Raw genomic sequence first — 18,134 nt, 5'->3', positions numbered from 1 at the left:
ATGAGTTTACAGTTATCCGTTTCTGCGAAGAAAAATTCCAAACTGACATTTGTTTTGCTGCTTAGTATACATATCCACTCTGCTATCGTGATTCAGTTTTATAGGCTTGAACGCGTCCAACAACAACAACATTAATCAATAGTGCGAGATGTAAATATATATTTTTCTGAGGGACGCTCAAAGGGCATAGCAAATGTGATTGTGCACTAATATGGTGCAGCAGGTTTTGGGGCACAGTGACCCAGGTCAGGAGTAAAGTGTGCATAATCAGCACAGTGTGCATAATCAGGAACAGTATTGCAGTGGTTTGGGGCACAGTGACCTAAGGGTAACTCGTACACGGCTTGCATTGACAGATATCCATGTAGAAAGTAGTGGGGCGCCATAGGATCAAGACATCTATAATACATGCTTGCATATTTAAATCTGAAACAAGAAAATGGCTTCGCCCAAGCGCATCCTTACCGTGAGTACTGACTTTAACAGAGAACTGCTGACTTGAAATGGAATGATGATACATGAATAGTAAAATTGTAACTAGAGAAAACATGTAATTGTTATTCATATGAAGAGTTTAAATATTATGTTATTGAAACTACAAACATAATATTGGGTTAGTCGACTGATTAATCATAACTAGTGTTGGGAAATGGTTTATTTCTGATAAATGATGATTGGTTCATTACAACCGATCAATCATCGAAAAAGAATTGGTTAGCGTCATTCATCAAAATGTCCTGTTTATGTTTTTAATACACAAAAATAAAAAAACACGTGTAGTTCTTTCGTTTGTTTTTCAAATTTCACATTTTAAAGGATGCCTAGTAAGCTAGGAACATAAATGTCCTGGAGTATTCAAGATAAATTCAATTATGACTTGGAACGAGCCTGTAGTGTTTATGAAATGTAGCAGACAAAACCAACCTTGTGAAAAATATTGTTAATGCAAGCAAGTGTTCCAAAATTGTTTGTGTTCGATTATGAGAAAACATGATCGATTGCTTGGCCGTTTAGTCATTGCGACCAATCTTCGATTATTTCAATTAATCGGACCACCACTAATCATAACCAATTCACTGACAAAGCCCATACCAGGTAAAAGGGAGACCGAGTGACAAACCAGAAGTTTTTCTGTTTCTTTGTTGTTTAACGCCGCACACTAGCGAAAAAAAGAGACTGAGGGTCCTATGAAGATGTAAAAACACAATCATAATAATTGGTAATTCGTTTGTTTAATCAAACATAACTCACTGACAAATCCCACTCATGGTGCAAGAGAGATATTGTGAAAAGCCGTAAAAGTGTGTTGGTATAACAGAAAAAAATCGGGTGTGACCACCATTTACATTGTGAAAGCGAGACTGTAGCGGCGACTTAAAGGCACCAGGTGACTGATAATATGGGTGTTAAGTTTCTAAATTGCAATCAAAGGTCTATCTAACTGAGCTAGCGTTACCGGGTGTTTTGTCCTCACTCAGAGAGTGGTCAAAGAAACACTCGACCACAGCGGTACAGCGATTACTTGCTGCCTCACAAAGTCTATTTCTACAAGTGCAAATTTGGGCGGACATTATCCTACTTCACCGTGAAATCCCTTCATTTGCATACAGGATAGAACATGATCTACAACAATGTCTCTTCTGTATCGTACAACATTGAAATATCTTGCAATTGATGAGGTGTGATGTCACTTCAAACCATGACACTCGCAACTCACAATTGGTGAAATTAAATTACACAAACTTTCTCCTGGATGCATGTAGACCCGTTCACAACCATCAACCAGTGTCAATGGACTCTTCATTAAACAGTACACTGTCCCTGCCTTGGGTTCAGAACCTCAGATGATGCCTAGGGTGAAACGGTATACCTCGGCATTATGCTAGGGTTTACACTACGTTCCCGGTGGCCACGGCAGCCCTGTTTCCCAGAAACTTAGTGTGCCATGGGACTTTTGCCATTTTGTTCCCTCCAAAGTCAAGGTAGGTCCTGCTAAGATTTCATACGGTCTATCACGGCATCCGAGATGGGCTGTTGGGAAAACGAGCTGCTGAGTCCGCACTCACGGTCCAGTCCACTACGGTCCAGTCCGCAGACTACTACGGATGCCAATATGTTTCCTCCCGGCCTGTCGCGTTCTGATGGGTTCCCTCACGTTTTGATCAAGGTTTTGACACGTTTTGCGCGTTCTGTCAAGACTTTCTATGGATAAAACGTGGACTCCGGGCAACTTTGGAGCACGTTTGTGCCCACAGTATAAAAATAAGGCTTCCCAAGCAATAGCAGCCATTGTATCCTGAGGGACAAGAGCAGCATGAACCCTCAAGATGTGTTTGCATGTTTGCTGGGGAATACATCGAGTCCTTGCGTCATACTCCCTCCCAGACCACGTGCACCGAATCAGACCGGAATAGAACGCATCTTGCCTTATTTCGTCGGCCCTGTAAACAGTCAATCACGGTAATCACTGCATCCACGGTAATCACGGCATCCACGGTAATCACGGCAATCACGGCATCCACGGTAATCACGTCATCCACGGCAATCGCGGCATCCACGGTAATCATGGCATCCACGGCATCCACAGCAATCACGGCAATTACTGCATCCACGGCAATCACGGTGATCACGGCATCCACGGTAAATACCGCATCCACGGTAATGATGGCATTCACGGCGACCAATCACGGCAATCACGGCATCCACAGCAATCAAGGCATCCACAGCAATCACGACAATTACTGCATCCATGGCAATCACGGTGATCCCGGCATCCACAGTAATCACGGCATCCACGGTAATTACAGCAATCACGGCATCCACGGTAATCACGGTATCCACGGCAATCACGGCATCCACGGTAATCACGGCTATCACGATAATTACGACATCCACGGCAATCACGGGATCACGGCATCAACAGTAATCACGGGGATCACGGCAATTGCATCAATCACGGTAATCACGGCATCCATGGCACGGTAGCAATCACGACACGGTAATCACGGTAATCACGGCAATCACGGCATCCACGACAATCACGGTATTCACGGCAATCACGGACTGTCATGTTTACTCATTCAGCCCCCTCATGTTGTCTGACGTCCATCCCGTTTTGTCCCTGTTTCCCTACCCCCGGCAAAATGGAGTTGCCGTAGTCACCGGAAACACAGTGCAACCGGAGCATTAGTAGAACTGCGTTATTTTGCCTTCAGATCGGTATACCGTAATGCAATCGAAAAATTCGGTATTTTCGGTTTCCCTACCGTCATTTTGTTAACCTTATTAAATGACGGTTTTGTTCATTCAAAATAACAAAGAGTATGGCTATGTTTTTCCATTTTATTTTACAATGTAAGGTTTGGCTCTTGTCAAATTTCTGCATTGTGATCATGTACCCATTCTAAACGGACCGAACCGAAGTCCTTGTACCGCAATACGCACCGCACCGTGGTAAGGGCTTACCATTTCACCCCTACTTCCTACACCACTGACTGACTGACTGACTGAGTTTAGTTTTACGCCGCTTTTAGCAATATTCCAGCAATATTACGGCGGGGACACCAGAAATGGGCTTAACACATTGTGCCCATGTGGGGAATCGAACCCAGGTCTTCGGCGTGACGAGCCAAAGCTTTAACCACTAGGCTACCCACGGCCCACTTCCTACACCAAGCTATGCGTGTCTGACGGGGTATTGAAACAAATCAGGGCCTATCACTACACGTCTGAGTTCGATGCAATTGTCCAAGCTGCGAATGCAAAATGTGACAGGTAGCAGTGGAATTCCATCAACGAAATGTACATTGGTACACAAATCACAACTGAAAGTTTTCTTGTTCGCCTTTTTCAGATTGACGGTGAAGTGCACAATGTCGACCATACAAAATGAACATCAAGGTAGAAACAGACAAGTTTGGCAAGACCATCAAGTACATGATGTTCAATGGCCGGCATCACTTTCCAGCATATCCTCCGTCAGTCCTCGATCAAATAAAGAGCGTCTCTATGAGGCCTGATGATGTCTTCTGTCCTGCCTTTCCAAGAACAGGTAATCTGCTCTTTGCATAATTAGTGTCTTTTTTCTCCCTTTGCGCATAGAGAGGCACCCCGCTGGTCTGGCAATGTCCCTTTTCAGTCTGTTCAGATGGGAATAAATCCTGTACTGTAACAAACTCCTGACCATTCCCTTTACCAAAATGTCAGCAACATACTGAGCCAGAACACTAATGTTACATAAAATGACCGAAAGATGCCTGTGGGAGTATGGACGACGTAAGTGCTTCATTTACTTTCTTTCTCTGGACGTCTTTACATAGACAGTATATATTTCACACATGGAGTCAAATATGATCCATCCATCATTGAGTGACGTGAAAAACGTATATCACGTTTCGTTCAGCCCGCGAGAAGACAGATGCATCATATTTAACTGGACATATGTCTTATTTATTAGTACAGTGTATGTTACTTCCATGTTTTGTTTTATTAAAATTTAGGTTTTAGTTTCAACTGGGAATCGACATCGTACAATATTTTCACTATAGTAAACACATCAAAATTCTGTCACTGTACTGAAGATATCACTTTTCTAAAACACTCAAATCTTCGTCTGTAAAAGAACACACAAAGACAAAAACATGAGGATTGCATGTCAAACATATTTTGGCTTTAATATTCACATCAGTAGTATTTTACCTTGATAAGACGTTACGCTGACGTACTGTATGAACACAGGTTTGCTGACTTTTGCCATTAGTGTTAGGAAATGATTCAAAGTGCACCCTTAGCCACACACACCAGTCCGCGAGGCAAATACTGTAATATTGTAAACCAAAGTCACTGTATTCTTTAATCTGATTGGTTGAAAAACGTGATCGAATGGTATTCCATTCTCGGAAAATCGCTAAGTATTAATACGTACAAAGATCGCTCAAACCATTGTATTGTTACGTCGTCAATCAAATCATAGCCGGCCGTTTCAGCTGTCTCACATGGTAGCTTCTGGAACTGCTGATTTGTGACGTCATTCAGACTTTACGTCACAATATGATTTGATTGACGACGTAACAATACAATGGTTTGAGCGATCTTTGTACGTATTAATACTTAGCGATTTTCCGAGAATGGAATACCATTCGATCACGTTTTTCAACCAATCAGATTAAAAGAATACAGTGACTTTGGTTTACAATATAACAGCGTGGCAAATTCTGAAGACTAATTTCTTAGAATTGTTTATATTTATTGATTGGCAGGTATTATTGGCGACTGGAAGAACTACTTCACAGACCAAATGCTGGAGGACTACTATCGGGTGTATGAAGAAAAATGGCCGGCTCGAGATTCTACAAACTGTACGCTCGAAACGCATGAAAAAACAACACTCGTATCTAAATTATTTTAACTATCGCTGTTCCACGAAAACCTTCATCCGTTAGCAAATGGAAATAATATTGTACTTCACGTATTCATGCTAATACCAAATAATTTGTTTGCAGGGAGAACCGCATAACATATCATATGCACCTGTTTTCATGAAACGAAGAGGTCAAAATTATGTTTACTGGAATGTATAAATGTGGGTGTATAAAGCTAGTGTAGATGTGGGCTCAATGCAAAGTAGATGTGAGCAGGATCCATACATTTGCATGTATGAAACCTCTCTTTGATACACCAGCTGTATGTAATGACCTACTGACTTGCCTGAGACCACCACAACCCTAAAACAACTCTGTGTACGTGTTTCGAGACAAGTCCAAAGGTGAGTTTAGTTTTGCGCTGTTTTAGAACTCTTCCAACAAAATCGTGGTGTGTGTGTGTGTGTGTGTGTGTGTGTGTGTGTGTGTGTGTGTGTGTGTGTGTGTGTGTGTGTGTGTGTGTGTGTGTGTGTGTGGTGGTGGTGGTGTGTGTGTGTGTGTGTGTGTGTGTGTGTGTGTTTCGTTCAGAACAAGTTCGAAGGAAAATGTGTAGCAGTGCTTCCGAATTGTAGCCTGAAAATGAATGCTGCTTGCAGGGCTAACATGATAATAAATTAGTCTTCAGTATTTGCCTCGCGGACTGGTGTGTGTGGCTAAGGGTGCACTTTGAATCATTTCCTAACACTAATGGCAAAAAGTCAGCAAACCTGTGCAGAAGAGCCCAACTGTGACGCGACTCGTCAAGGTTCCCAATAATCCTATTTTCGAATATGTTACGAATACACTGTACTAAACGAGCACAAGTGAGGTAAATACATATTGTGTGTGTATTCCTAAAACTGTGGCAATTACCCTCCCAAACCGACAATTGTTTTCATGTAATAAAGTCTTCAGAAACGGTTCCCACATAAGTTTTAATGAAAGTTGACACTGAAACTATTGATCTCCATTCATCTCCTTGTACCTTGTGATCTCCTTGTGTACCTTGTAACGCACCGCCATATAGCTGGAATATTTCGGAGAGCGGCATAGATCTAAACAAAACTCCTTGTAACTCGCGACATTCTGTCACCATTGCTCTCACAAATATAGTTCACTAATGAGAATAACTCGTAGATCTAAATAAAGAATCTGATGTAATTTTAGAATGATTACGCCATGTATTTTGTACCTTATAATAATACAAATGCAAACCTCTACTACTGTCGATCCCTTTATATGTACCAAAGGGATAGGCTCTGGGTCCTGTATAGTGCAGATCACTTTGCACCTCAGTGCCGAAATATCGTCTGGAGAATGGGACAGCTTTATTTGTTGAGGACGACGCCAGGTGAAGGCAGCTAAGCTAGTTCTTCATGAGGAGATAAAGTGCTAGAAATTATGGACGATTTCTGCTTTACCGGTGTGAAGCACACCCGTAAATTCAGACGCCCAGTGATCCCTTTCGAAAGAGAGTATAATCTGTCACATCCTGTTCATTATTTCTCTGTGAAGGTTTAGGTAATTTTAAAGACACCTGTATTGTCATTAAATTAGAAGAGCTATATCATTAAAGAGGCCTTATGCCAGTTTTCAATTGACATTTGTAAGAGTACCATTTGTGACACTATTTCATTTCCTTTACTTCACAGAGTTATCATTAACTGCTCCATATATACCCGACCACCACCTAGCATTCAACTTTTAAACACTGAAATATGTAAGTGCAACACACAGAGCAGAATAAAAAACATTTAAAGGCAACAAAGTTGGTTCAGGGGATCCTTCTATCACAGTAAATTGTGTCATTTAAGTTAGTTGGTTAGTTGGCTGAACCCGAGTCTGCATACGGGCCTATTCCATAGGATTGTATAACTGCAATTTTAAATGACACCTTCTAAATATTCTGGGTCCTACAATGACCGGACCTCTGAGTCCACAAAGATGGAGAAAACGGTAATAATAGGACTGAGCGACGCCATTATGTCGCTAAGGATAGTTAGTATGTTTGTGCCACTGCTGGGCATCGACCCGGTGACAAGGAAATTCATAACATAATTTCATATTTACATTTGAATGGTGTAAGATCATATAAAGACGGTCCACCCCTGAAAATCCAGGTTAGAATAGATATTCTGTAGCCCATGCTTGTCGTAAGAGGCGACTAACGGGTTCGCTGACGTGTTTGGCACATGCCATCGTATACCAACTGCGTAGATCGATGATAACTGGATTGTCTGGTCCAGACTACCGCCATATAGCTGGAATATTGCTAAGTGCGTCGTGAAGCTAAACTCACTCACTTGAAATTGGTGACAGCATTTTCAGGAAACTGTAGCGCCATATATATGTGATCCCTGTGTAAGTTTTTCTACATACGTTCCTCCACTACCAAATTTGGTGCTGAGCATGACAAACACATGAACTAGAGTCAATGTCCTATCACACAGCTGACCTCGTTTCAAGTAATACTGTTATCTCTGGTGTATGGGACGTTACGTCTGTCTTATCACAACCTACATTCACATGCACTAGACCCAACTGATAATATGTCCAAGCCTTCGATAACTGTGAGGTGAGGTGATGTGATATGAGCTGAAATGGGGTTCAACGTCGTACTTGAGAATATCTTGGTCACACGACACATATGTATGTGTGGCTGCTTGTACTAGCCCTGACTTAAGCTTGTTTTATAGTGCCAGCTCACTGAGATACCATTCCGCTGTTAAGCATAATACCCCACTTAGACATTAAACTGACTCCGAGCCAACCAGTCTTTGGTGTAACCAGTGATGCCGAGCGTGAGGCAGGGAACAACATGTCTTTTGGTATGACGCGGGCCGGGACTGAACCCGTGACCTTCGCTCTCTGTAAGTGATACAGCTACCATATGCCGAATTATATATAAGATTTACGTACATGATCTTTTGCAATATTGCAGAAGTATGGAGTCAAGCCTGATCAATGATTAAGTTTAAATGTATTCAAAGGGCGTGAATTTCAGAATCTTTAAGTATTATTATTTCCTCAAGACAAAACTTACCAAGACACAACATTGCATGAATTTGGTGTGTGATCTTTGTTGATTTGTAATATGAAGAAAAGGGTTGTATATCTACTTGAAATGACAAATACATTGTTTTTTATGACTTACAAGCGATGAAACTCGATGAAGCTACAAATTTGTGAGTGGTGAAGAGAGAAAGGGCTTTCAGCAACAGCAATCACCGAGCTGTTTTCGCGTGGCCACTTGCCTGAAATTTCATTGAGACAATCCTCGGCTCAAACCGCTCATGACCCAAAACGCCTTTCTCTTTATCAACTTGAGGATACCCTAAACGTCACTACACACACACACTCGGCTAAATCAGTGTGAATATTTCAAAAACAAGTGTTTGCCACTGATGTGTCAATGTCCCCGCCGCTAAAGAATGGAATATCTATACTTACTACTTATTTTTGGGTCACATACAAGATGCCTGAAATGACTGGTGTCTGCGTAATCCCCAATTTAGGCTGTCACCAAATTTGAAGACATTGGGTACAACAGTCGATGAGATGCTGTATTAAGAAGAGTTTATAAAGTGTTGAAAGTGTCGTTGTGACCTTGAAAATAAGGTTAAGGTCACCTAAATACAGTGGTGTCTGCGTAATCCCCAATGTAGGCTGTCACCAAATTTGAAGACACTGGGTACAACAGTGCATGAGATATCACGTTAACAACAGTTTGAAAACTGGTCAAAGTGTCGTGGTGACCTTGAAAATAAGGTCAAGGTTACCCAAATCGACTGGTGTCTGCGTAATCCCCCAATGTAGGCTGTCACCAAATTTGAAGACATTGGGTACAACATTTCATGAGATATCGCGTTAACAAGAGTTTGAAAAGTGGTCAAAGTGTCGTGGTGACCTTGAAAATAAGGTCAAGGTCACCCAAATCGACTGGTGTCTGCGTAATCCCCCAATGTAGGCTGTCACCAAATTTGAAGACATTGGGTACAACAGTTCATGAGATATCGCGTTAACAAGAATCGGGACGTACGTACGGACGCCGCTGAATACAATTACAAACCAACAGAACAGTTACCTTCTACCACGCTTTTAATTGCACATGTACCGTATTTCATTAAATATGATTAAGTATTGTTCATAAACATATTTTTTCAAATTTTGGGAGAATATGTTTCGTTTTACGCGATAGTTTAAATTTTCACCACTCTGCTAAAACAATGTCTGATTTTCTCAAAAGTAAATTTTCGTATGGAGACGTCTCCTCTGAATTTGCCAAGCTGAAGGACCTGAACTTACTGTGAAATGTTACTTTGTTTTCAGATTTTCAACTTAAATTTACAGTATTAACCCAGAAGGAAAGTGACTACCATACCAATTTGTGTCCAGTGATTACTTTACATTTGAACAATTAAGACTATAAAATGATGCCTACATATATAGGTGAGCTACAGTGCCACGCGCCAGTCATCAATCACAAGAGCTAATGTGGATATCAATTCGCTCGTTCGCAAATATAACTTTGGGCACGTTACTGACTCTGTTATCTAAAGTACAGGCGTAAGGGACATCACACTATTTCATGACCTACATTCGCTCGACACGACCAGGAACATGTCCAAGCCTACAATAACTGTAAGTTTTACTTTGATATTGTACGTGTTTTACATTTACTGAAATTCAGAGATGTTGTTCTCTTGAATTCATCCTGAGTAGTGATCACTTTTACGTGTATTCTGTGGTTAGTTAATAAGTGGAATAACTTTATCCAGGCGTGCTGTATGAAGACACAACAGTAACTAATGTTTGTGGTGTAATCATTATTGATTTGTAGTTTGGAGGAGAGGATTTTGAGATTGACCAGGAGGATCAAGAAATTGTCTTTGTGACTGACAAGCGAGGAAACTCACTGCAGCTACAGATGTTTGAGGGTATCCTGTACCCCAACGCATACAAACGAGATGTTTTAAACCAGCTAAAAGACGTCCAGCTTCGGAAGGAAGATATATATCTAGCAGCCTACCGAGAACCGGTCAGTGAGAGTAGGGTGAAATATGGAGAGACTCATGTTTTCATCTAAACTCTTTAATGAAACCATCGAGAAAGGTTATGGAGATTTCAGTCCGACAATCATCGTCAGTCATTTGTTGATATCATATATTATTACTCACCCGTTCACGATATCACTGTTTAATAAATCTACAATCTTATTACACATTGTGTAATAACATTGCGTCCTGCCGGAACTGTTTGCTCTCGGTCACATGACCAAAGTAATGTGATCAAAGCAAAATGTCGGCTGTCATTCACAACACATCTCGATATTTCAGATGTTATATTCAAAACATTTTTTGTTACATAGCCACATATTTTTATACAATAAAATAAAGTCTGGCAGTTACAAATTTAAATAAATAAACAAAGGTAAGTAATGAAATGTATTCATAGGCGTAGCCCTGTTATGATGGCGTAATACACTCGTTCCGTAAGTCGAATTCTAAGATGCTAATTGGGTGAGTAATACATATAAATACTGAACGATGTCCAGTGTAATTCCATATTTATGAAATGAGTGGGTGAGTGAGTTTAGTTTTACGCTGCACTCAGCAATATTCCAGCTATATGGCGGCGGTCTGGAAAAATAATCGAGTCTGGACCAGACAATCCAGTGATCAACAGCATGACCATCGATCTGCGCAATTGGGAACCGATGACATGTGTCAGCCAAGTCAGCGAGCCTGACCACCCGATTCCGTTAGTCGCCTCTTACGACAAGCATACTGAAGACCTATTCTACCCCGGATCTTCAAGGGTCTATGGTCTCGTTTAATAAATATGGTATTACACGGGACATCGTTTAGTATTCTCTTGCTATCATTTTAACTCACGCTCATATGTATACTCACTACATACCCTTTGAATGGAATGAATTCTCTGTACTGTTGGTGAGGCAGCTGGCACGAATCATTTAGCAGGATTATCTAGCTGAGCTCAAACATCTTTTATATCGTTAGCAGTTGGTAAAGTGCCTCTTAATTCATGTTTTTCTGTGTCAGTTAGAAACACCTACTCATTTTACGTACCTTGCAAATTTTACAGTGCAAATTTTACAGTGCAAATGGTCGCGCTGGCTATCAATATAGCTCACAGGGGTCGATAATCGTTAACTGATTATCAATCGATTATCGATAAATATCGGTGATGTAACATTGAGCATAAAGACCACTAATGTCTGAAAGATAATTAATATATTTCACATCACTAGTGACTGGTGACATGTTGTCTGCCTGGATTATTAACAAACAAATGCAGACCATGAAAAAGTCCTAAATTTGTATATTGTGTGAGAAAAATTAAAACTCTTTTCCATCACAAAGCGATATCATCGATAACAGAATTTTCAGATCAATAATCATTAATAATCTTCCTATCGACGATATTTCCTATTATTGAAAATTTTAGCCACGCCGAGTAAATAGAATCTGACTAGAACGAGTTTTGAATCCTCTATAGGTGTACCCATATAAAACATGTACACTAAGCATTAATGTGATAACGACTGTTCCTTTGATACTGTACAGGAACACACTGGACGTTTGAAATGGTTGGAATGTTGCTTAATGGAACTGCCGACACCATACCCACATACAAGGAAAAGATTCAACTAGAATTCACAAAGAATGATGAACTGAGTAGTCTCCCCTCCCGACGAATCATCAACACCCACTTCCAACTTTCTCGTGCACCAACGCAGCTGAGAGAAAAGAAATGCAAGATAATCTACAATCTAAGAGACCCAAAGGATGTTGCAGTCTCACTGTACTGTTTATATATGGATATAGGGGTGACTGGCTACCAGGGCACATTCAAAGATTTTCTAGAACTTTTCGACAATGAGAAAGGTACATATGTCCATAGAGCATATATTTTCAATGAAACAGATAATTGTTTATGGATTATTTTACAACCAAACTAGGATTAAACGGACCCTATTGGCATCTTTGTAGTCGAAAGTCATTCAATACATGATGTCCTATTTAATGCATGTGTTGAAAACCAGGGTAAGCGCTTCGAACTGTATGTTTAATCACTGATGGGTGTGCTATTGAAAAATCAGCGCGTTTCGGGGCTGTGACAAAACCGATCGCGTAGCTAGCGTTTGATGTAACTTCTAAATATGATATTGAGGAGTAAGAAGATCACGGAGTAATTAAGTGTTAATCGTTGGAATGGTACTTCGAATGTAAAAATATAAACTGAAATACGAGGATTACATCCCCAATGAAGCTCAGTACAGGGGGAAACATTAACACTTTCCTCAGACGCACCCTTAAAGGTCTTAGCCAAACATGCCTCTTCATTAAAGAGAAATAGTTGAGGTGAGGTGAAATGGGGTTTAACGTCGTACTTGAGAATATTTCGCTCATATGACGACGCGCATGCGTGTGTATGTGTGGCTGCTTGTACTAGCCCAGACTTAAGCTAGTCTTATAGTGCTAGGTATAGCTTACTGAGATGCCGCAGTAAAGCTTGCATACCCGTCTCAAGACATATTACACTGACTCCGAGCCGACCAGTCCTTCTTTTACCCATTAATGACGAGCGCCAGGCAGGGAACAAGATTTACCATGTTTTAACTTCTTTTGGTATGACGTGGCCGGAGATCGAAACCGCGACCTTCCGCTCTAAAGAGAAATGACACCACCCCAATTAAACTCGCGATAGGTATAACTGTGGTTATAACATTTCTGTTAATGATGAGATCTCTTATGCACTTTTTACGTTTTCCCAGAAATTATTGAGAAAATCTTTGTTTCCTAATACTGATGATAGAATTTTAAAATAGGTGTAGTAAGGTACTCGATATGGGAGGTAACTCTTGTAGACTTCAGAATGAACCTTACTACATCAAGAGTTATCTCCCTTGGTGTAGCAGACGGCTTCCTTTGTTGGCATGGCAGATTTGACAGCAGAAGAAAAAAGAAAGGTGGTTGTAGATGATTTTGAAAGGGGTGTCACTAGTGTAAAAGAGTTAGCTGATAGACATGACATTTCTGTCTACAGTATGCAGAACTTTGTGGAATATTCAGTCAGGACTTGTGATTGAGCACAAGACATGGGCAAGGAGGCCAAGGAAGTTCAGTACTACGGATCACCGAGGAGAAAATTGAAAAGCGTTGATGATATCAGAAGAGATATGATTAATAGAAGTAGTCCTCACGTATGTAATAAAACCCTTAGACAAAAATTACAAAGACTTAACTGTATGAAAAAGCGCGGAATTCTCTCACCATTGATGAGAGACGCAAAAAAAAAGACGTTTAAACTGCTGTAGTGCTCACGAAATTCAAGATTAGGATAATGTTTTCTTTTCTGATGAAAGTTTTGTCTGGCTTTTTCCGAACTGTGTGAAACTTTGGACAAAATATACCGTGAAACCTATTTACCAAAGCCCAAAACATAGCTCGAAATTTCAAATGGGATATCATCACGTGGAGTGACGCCATTGTGTCTTCCACTGGAACTTTGACGAAGGAACGATATATTGACATCTTAAATGATCACCTCCTTCCAACGGCCCGAACACTGTATGAAGATAATTGGTTGTTCTAGCATGATAATGACCCAAAACACACTGCGGGCTACACAAAACAGTGGCTGTGCGACGAAAATGTTCACATTTTAAACTGACCCAGCTACACCCCAGATCCTAACCCTATTGAGAATGTGTGGGGACTAATGAAGGACAGAATAAACCAAAAAGGACTTTAAAATATTGAGGATATGAAGAAAGAAGTGGTCGAAAATAGGGTTACGCTGTCATATGATTTCCTACAAACTCTAATTGGTAGTGTACCTAGGCGCATTCAGTCGTGTATTGCAGTCTCACAAAGTACTGAAAAATCTCTTAGACTGTAAGAGGATCACATCTCAACATATTCATGCAAGTAAAACTTCTATAGGTTATATATAGGTACATGTATTAGCTACATATTTGCCGAACCAACTTTCTCAATAATTTCTGGGAATACTATACGACCATCATAACAAATGAATATTTTGTTTCAAAGCTTATGAGACAGCTGAAATACTCTTCCACTCAGCCATTATAAAGACGTTGACAATGGCTTTTAATGAGTGATATATAAGTGTATGATCTGCATTAACCTTCTTTTGAACATTTCAGTTGAGTGTAACAGGCGATCTCCGGCGCCTTACAGGTCTTAGCCATACTTGATTCCTCCTTAAAGGAACCAGTCAAAATGAACACACGATAGGTATATCTATGATAACATAGTTACTATTAACAATGGGATCATACCCTCTGGGGACATTTGTTAAGTTTCAAGACCCTCGCAACACACGCTTCTTGGGTTTCAAGGCTTATGCCATTATGAAAACACTGGCAACATCTCCTTGTGAGTGATTATTAAGTGTATCGGCTGGGTTAACTTCGTTTTGAACATTTCAGAGTGAGTGCAACGGGATGTTTGAACACCTGCGTGATGCAGAAAAATTCTTTGAGGAGAATCCTGATATTGAAGTGCACTTCCAAGTTTACGATGAAACACTAAAGGTACCTGTACAATGATAACATTATGTGCCCAGCTCGCAACAACGCCTTAGGTTTCAAGAGATCTGCCTAGAGAATAATCTGGCGTATTTTTCTGTCCAATACATGAATCCAGTTCTGCTAAATATATTTCCATGAACACACATCTTGCATCTTCGGAAAAGGCATCTAATTTTGCTGATTGTTGATGCTGTTGCGAGTGCCTTTCGGGTGGTCGTACATGTATGTATGAGTGTGATCATGATTTTCTTACTTGTATTTCATTTTTATTTTATCATGTGTAAAAGCCAGAGATATTGATATAAAATAAGTATGAAATTTATGTTATCCAATTTGTTTTCATAAAAAGGATCCTGTAGCAGAAGTGAGAGCTCTCTCTGATTTCATTGGGCTTGAGAGAGATGATGAACTGTGTCGTGCCATTGCAGAAAAGTGTACCTTTGCAAGGTTGAAAGCTGACAAGGACAAGTACTGTATGAAAGTTGATGGAAAAAACTTCTTGTACAGAAAAGGTATTCTAACAATGCAAAACAAAACCAAAGTAAATACTTTCAGACATAATAATATAATTTTTGTAAAACTGACATTTAGTGATTGGTGAATAATACAAATAGCAATGAATAATATTCTTTCTATACTATGACTTACTGTGTATTATTGTGTTGAAAACAAGAAATTATTACTGAAGCCAGAATGGATTCCTCCTTTCACTAATGGAACGGTAAACTAAATGGAAGTGAAGTGATTAGTACAACTTAAAGGATATGAGGATAACTTTGGCGTTGATATAAAGTGCAATAGATTACCGACCTGGTGAACATTAAAATGTTATGAGAGGCTATTGTAGAAGGGATGTAGGAAAAAATTATGATCCTGTGAAATTTTCAGTTAAAGCTGCACATTGTTATGTGATATTATGAGTCATAAAATTGTGACATGTTGAGTCATGATGGCGCTGTTCTTCAGGTGTCGTTGGAGACTGGAGGAACCGGTTCACGGATGAGATGTTGGAGGAGTACTACAGTGTGTATGAGGAGAAGATGGCCGGGTCAAAATTCTATGAACGTTATGCCAGAACGAAGGTCGACAACAAACCCTAATGATTCATTTCAGGAAGTCATTTCTCAATGATTCTAACCAAACGTTTATCAGTGGAGATAGAATAATAAGCAGAACATATAGCATTTTGTGTGGCTACATTTATTTCTTGTTTTCCTGTAACGTGAATCATCATTTCTCGAATGACACACGATTACTATCTCGGCTGTAGCCTTTATGCTTTACCAGGCCTAATGCGCGTTAAAGTTGACGAAGTTGTACTGGAACCAGCTATATATTCCTTGCGAACAAAATGCTAAATTTCTCTGAATAGTATGTGAACGGATCACTGTAAAGGAATGATGACACGAGGTGTGAAAGGGGTAACAGGGAGAAGGTGTTCAAGTAAAACACCATCGGCTTCATAACCAGGAACACGGTATTAGTGTGAAATAACCAGTGAGAATTCGGATGGATTAAATGTCTGAGGCACGTTTCTCAGTAAAGATGTATTTCATAATACTTGTCTCATCTAGTGAAGGCAAGCATTAAGTTATGTGTGTGATATGAATATTGTCTTTTAATGGATAATTGAAACACACAAGTTCAAAAGTCTCAGTGTTAACCTGCCAAAATGGTACTGTTCCTCTGTCCCATTTGGACAGGGAACTTGAAGTAGGACTAGAGGTATAGACCACGCTATTTTCATCCATCGTCTCAAACAAGATAATGACATTGATGGTACAATACTAAACTGGTGTACCTCCTTTGTGACAGATCTCAATCAACAGTTATTGGAAACAGTCTCTCAGAGTGCAGTGCTTTCATGTGGCGTCCCTCAGGGCTCCATTCAAGGGCCTCCACTCTTTAGCCTATACACAAAGACTTTTTACTGATAATGAGATTGGTCACCAGTCCTATGCATATTATTCCCAGATGACAAGATTCGCTGGGGATAGAGCAAGTCAATGAGAGACATTACATGCTAAATCGTAATGCAGACAAATCTGCAGAAATGCAGCAGGAGTAGTGTAACGGTCAGGAATTTATTCCAATCTCACAGTTTATTAATGGAGTCTTTCTTGACTAACAATGGAAGACCACATGATATATCTAAGTCACTTCAACTTCAGGAATATTGGTTTTATTCGGTTATATGTTGCCAACGCATCACTCATCACGAATTCTTTCCCGCCTGGATTACTGCAACAGCCTACTCTATGACATTACAGAGGATCAACTTCACAGATTGGAAAGGTTGCAGAATACAGCTGCAAGGCCACTTACTTTGAGTGAGTGAGTGAGTTTAGTTTTACGCCGCACTCAGCAATATTCCAGCTATATGGCAGCCACTTACTTTGACAAATTCTAAAGAACACATCCAACCTGTACTCAAATCACTTCATTTCCTACAAGTTCATGAACAAAACACGACTTAACTAATATCTTGTCTACCAAACAGTCCACAAGATCACCCTTCCATATCGTCAAACTCTTTATACAGTGTATGAACCTTCCACAAACCTTCATTCGGCAGTCAAATTCCTTTTTGAGATTCCTGCCATCTCCGTACATGGCATTTGGTCCCATATCCTTCAAACACTATGCTTCCGTACCATGGAACTCTCTTCCCCCCTACCTCAGATCCCTTCCACATCAGCCTTATTATAAGCAGTATTATTCGGACTTTTCCCAGTTGTGAATCAAGACAAACCTACGTGCGCTATTGTTGAACATGCAATTTTACAAATCTTCAACATACAGGACATCGAAAATAACAATGAAATTGTAAATCTGATTATATTCTTTGTTTAAAGTGGGTTGGGGATACCATTCAACAGGGCATATATACTAGGCACATAAAGAAACTGTGCATACAAAAATTTAAAATCTAAATTGATCAAACCTGTGTCGACACATAAGGATTTAAACTCAGAGATTAGTGACATGTATCCAACATGCATGCACGTGCCACGTTCCGTGACGTCAGTCGGTTCGTCCTTGAGACGTGCAATACGTTGTTGCACGTGCAATCCGGGAAAGAGAAACAGAGCAAATGAATGCCACACAATACTGTCACTTTGGAAAGCTCAACCCCTGCCCTTGCGATCGTTCAA

The 18,134-nt window shown here is 40.2% G+C and overlaps 1 protein-coding gene across 2 annotated transcripts; it reads left to right on the top strand.

Moving 5' to 3' along the window:
- Window positions 1-331: 331 nt before the first annotated feature.
- Window positions 332-16,629, top strand: LOC124288653 (sulfotransferase 1A1-like). 2 transcript variants are annotated; one of them, XM_046725223.1, is made up of 6 exons: window positions 332-466; window positions 3,854-4,051; window positions 11,987-12,307; window positions 14,880-14,982; window positions 15,329-15,491; window positions 15,946-16,629. In XM_046725223.1, exons 4-6 carry the CDS (start codon window positions 14,893-14,895, stop codon window positions 16,077-16,079), a joined length of 387 nt encoding a protein of 128 aa, XP_046581179.1. In that variant the 5' UTR covers window positions 332-466; window positions 3,854-4,051; window positions 11,987-12,307; window positions 14,880-14,892; the 3' UTR covers window positions 16,080-16,629. The 2 variants fall into 2 exon arrangements, with proteins under 2 accessions (XP_046581179.1, XP_046581178.1); XM_046725222.1 differs by lacking the exons at window positions 14,880-14,982; window positions 15,329-15,491; window positions 15,946-16,629 and adding an exon at window positions 14,593-14,652.
- The last annotated feature ends 1,505 nt before the right edge of the window (window positions 16,630-18,134 follow it).

The sequence above is a fragment of the Haliotis rubra genome, unplaced genomic scaffold, assembly GCF_003918875.1.
Source record: "Haliotis rubra isolate DU_JTF1 unplaced genomic scaffold, ASM391887v1 Scf421, whole genome shotgun sequence".
Classification (NCBI taxonomy): Eukaryota; Metazoa; Mollusca; class Gastropoda; order Lepetellida; family Haliotidae; genus Haliotis; species Haliotis rubra.
This window is presented reverse-complemented; position numbering and strand designations above follow the sequence as displayed.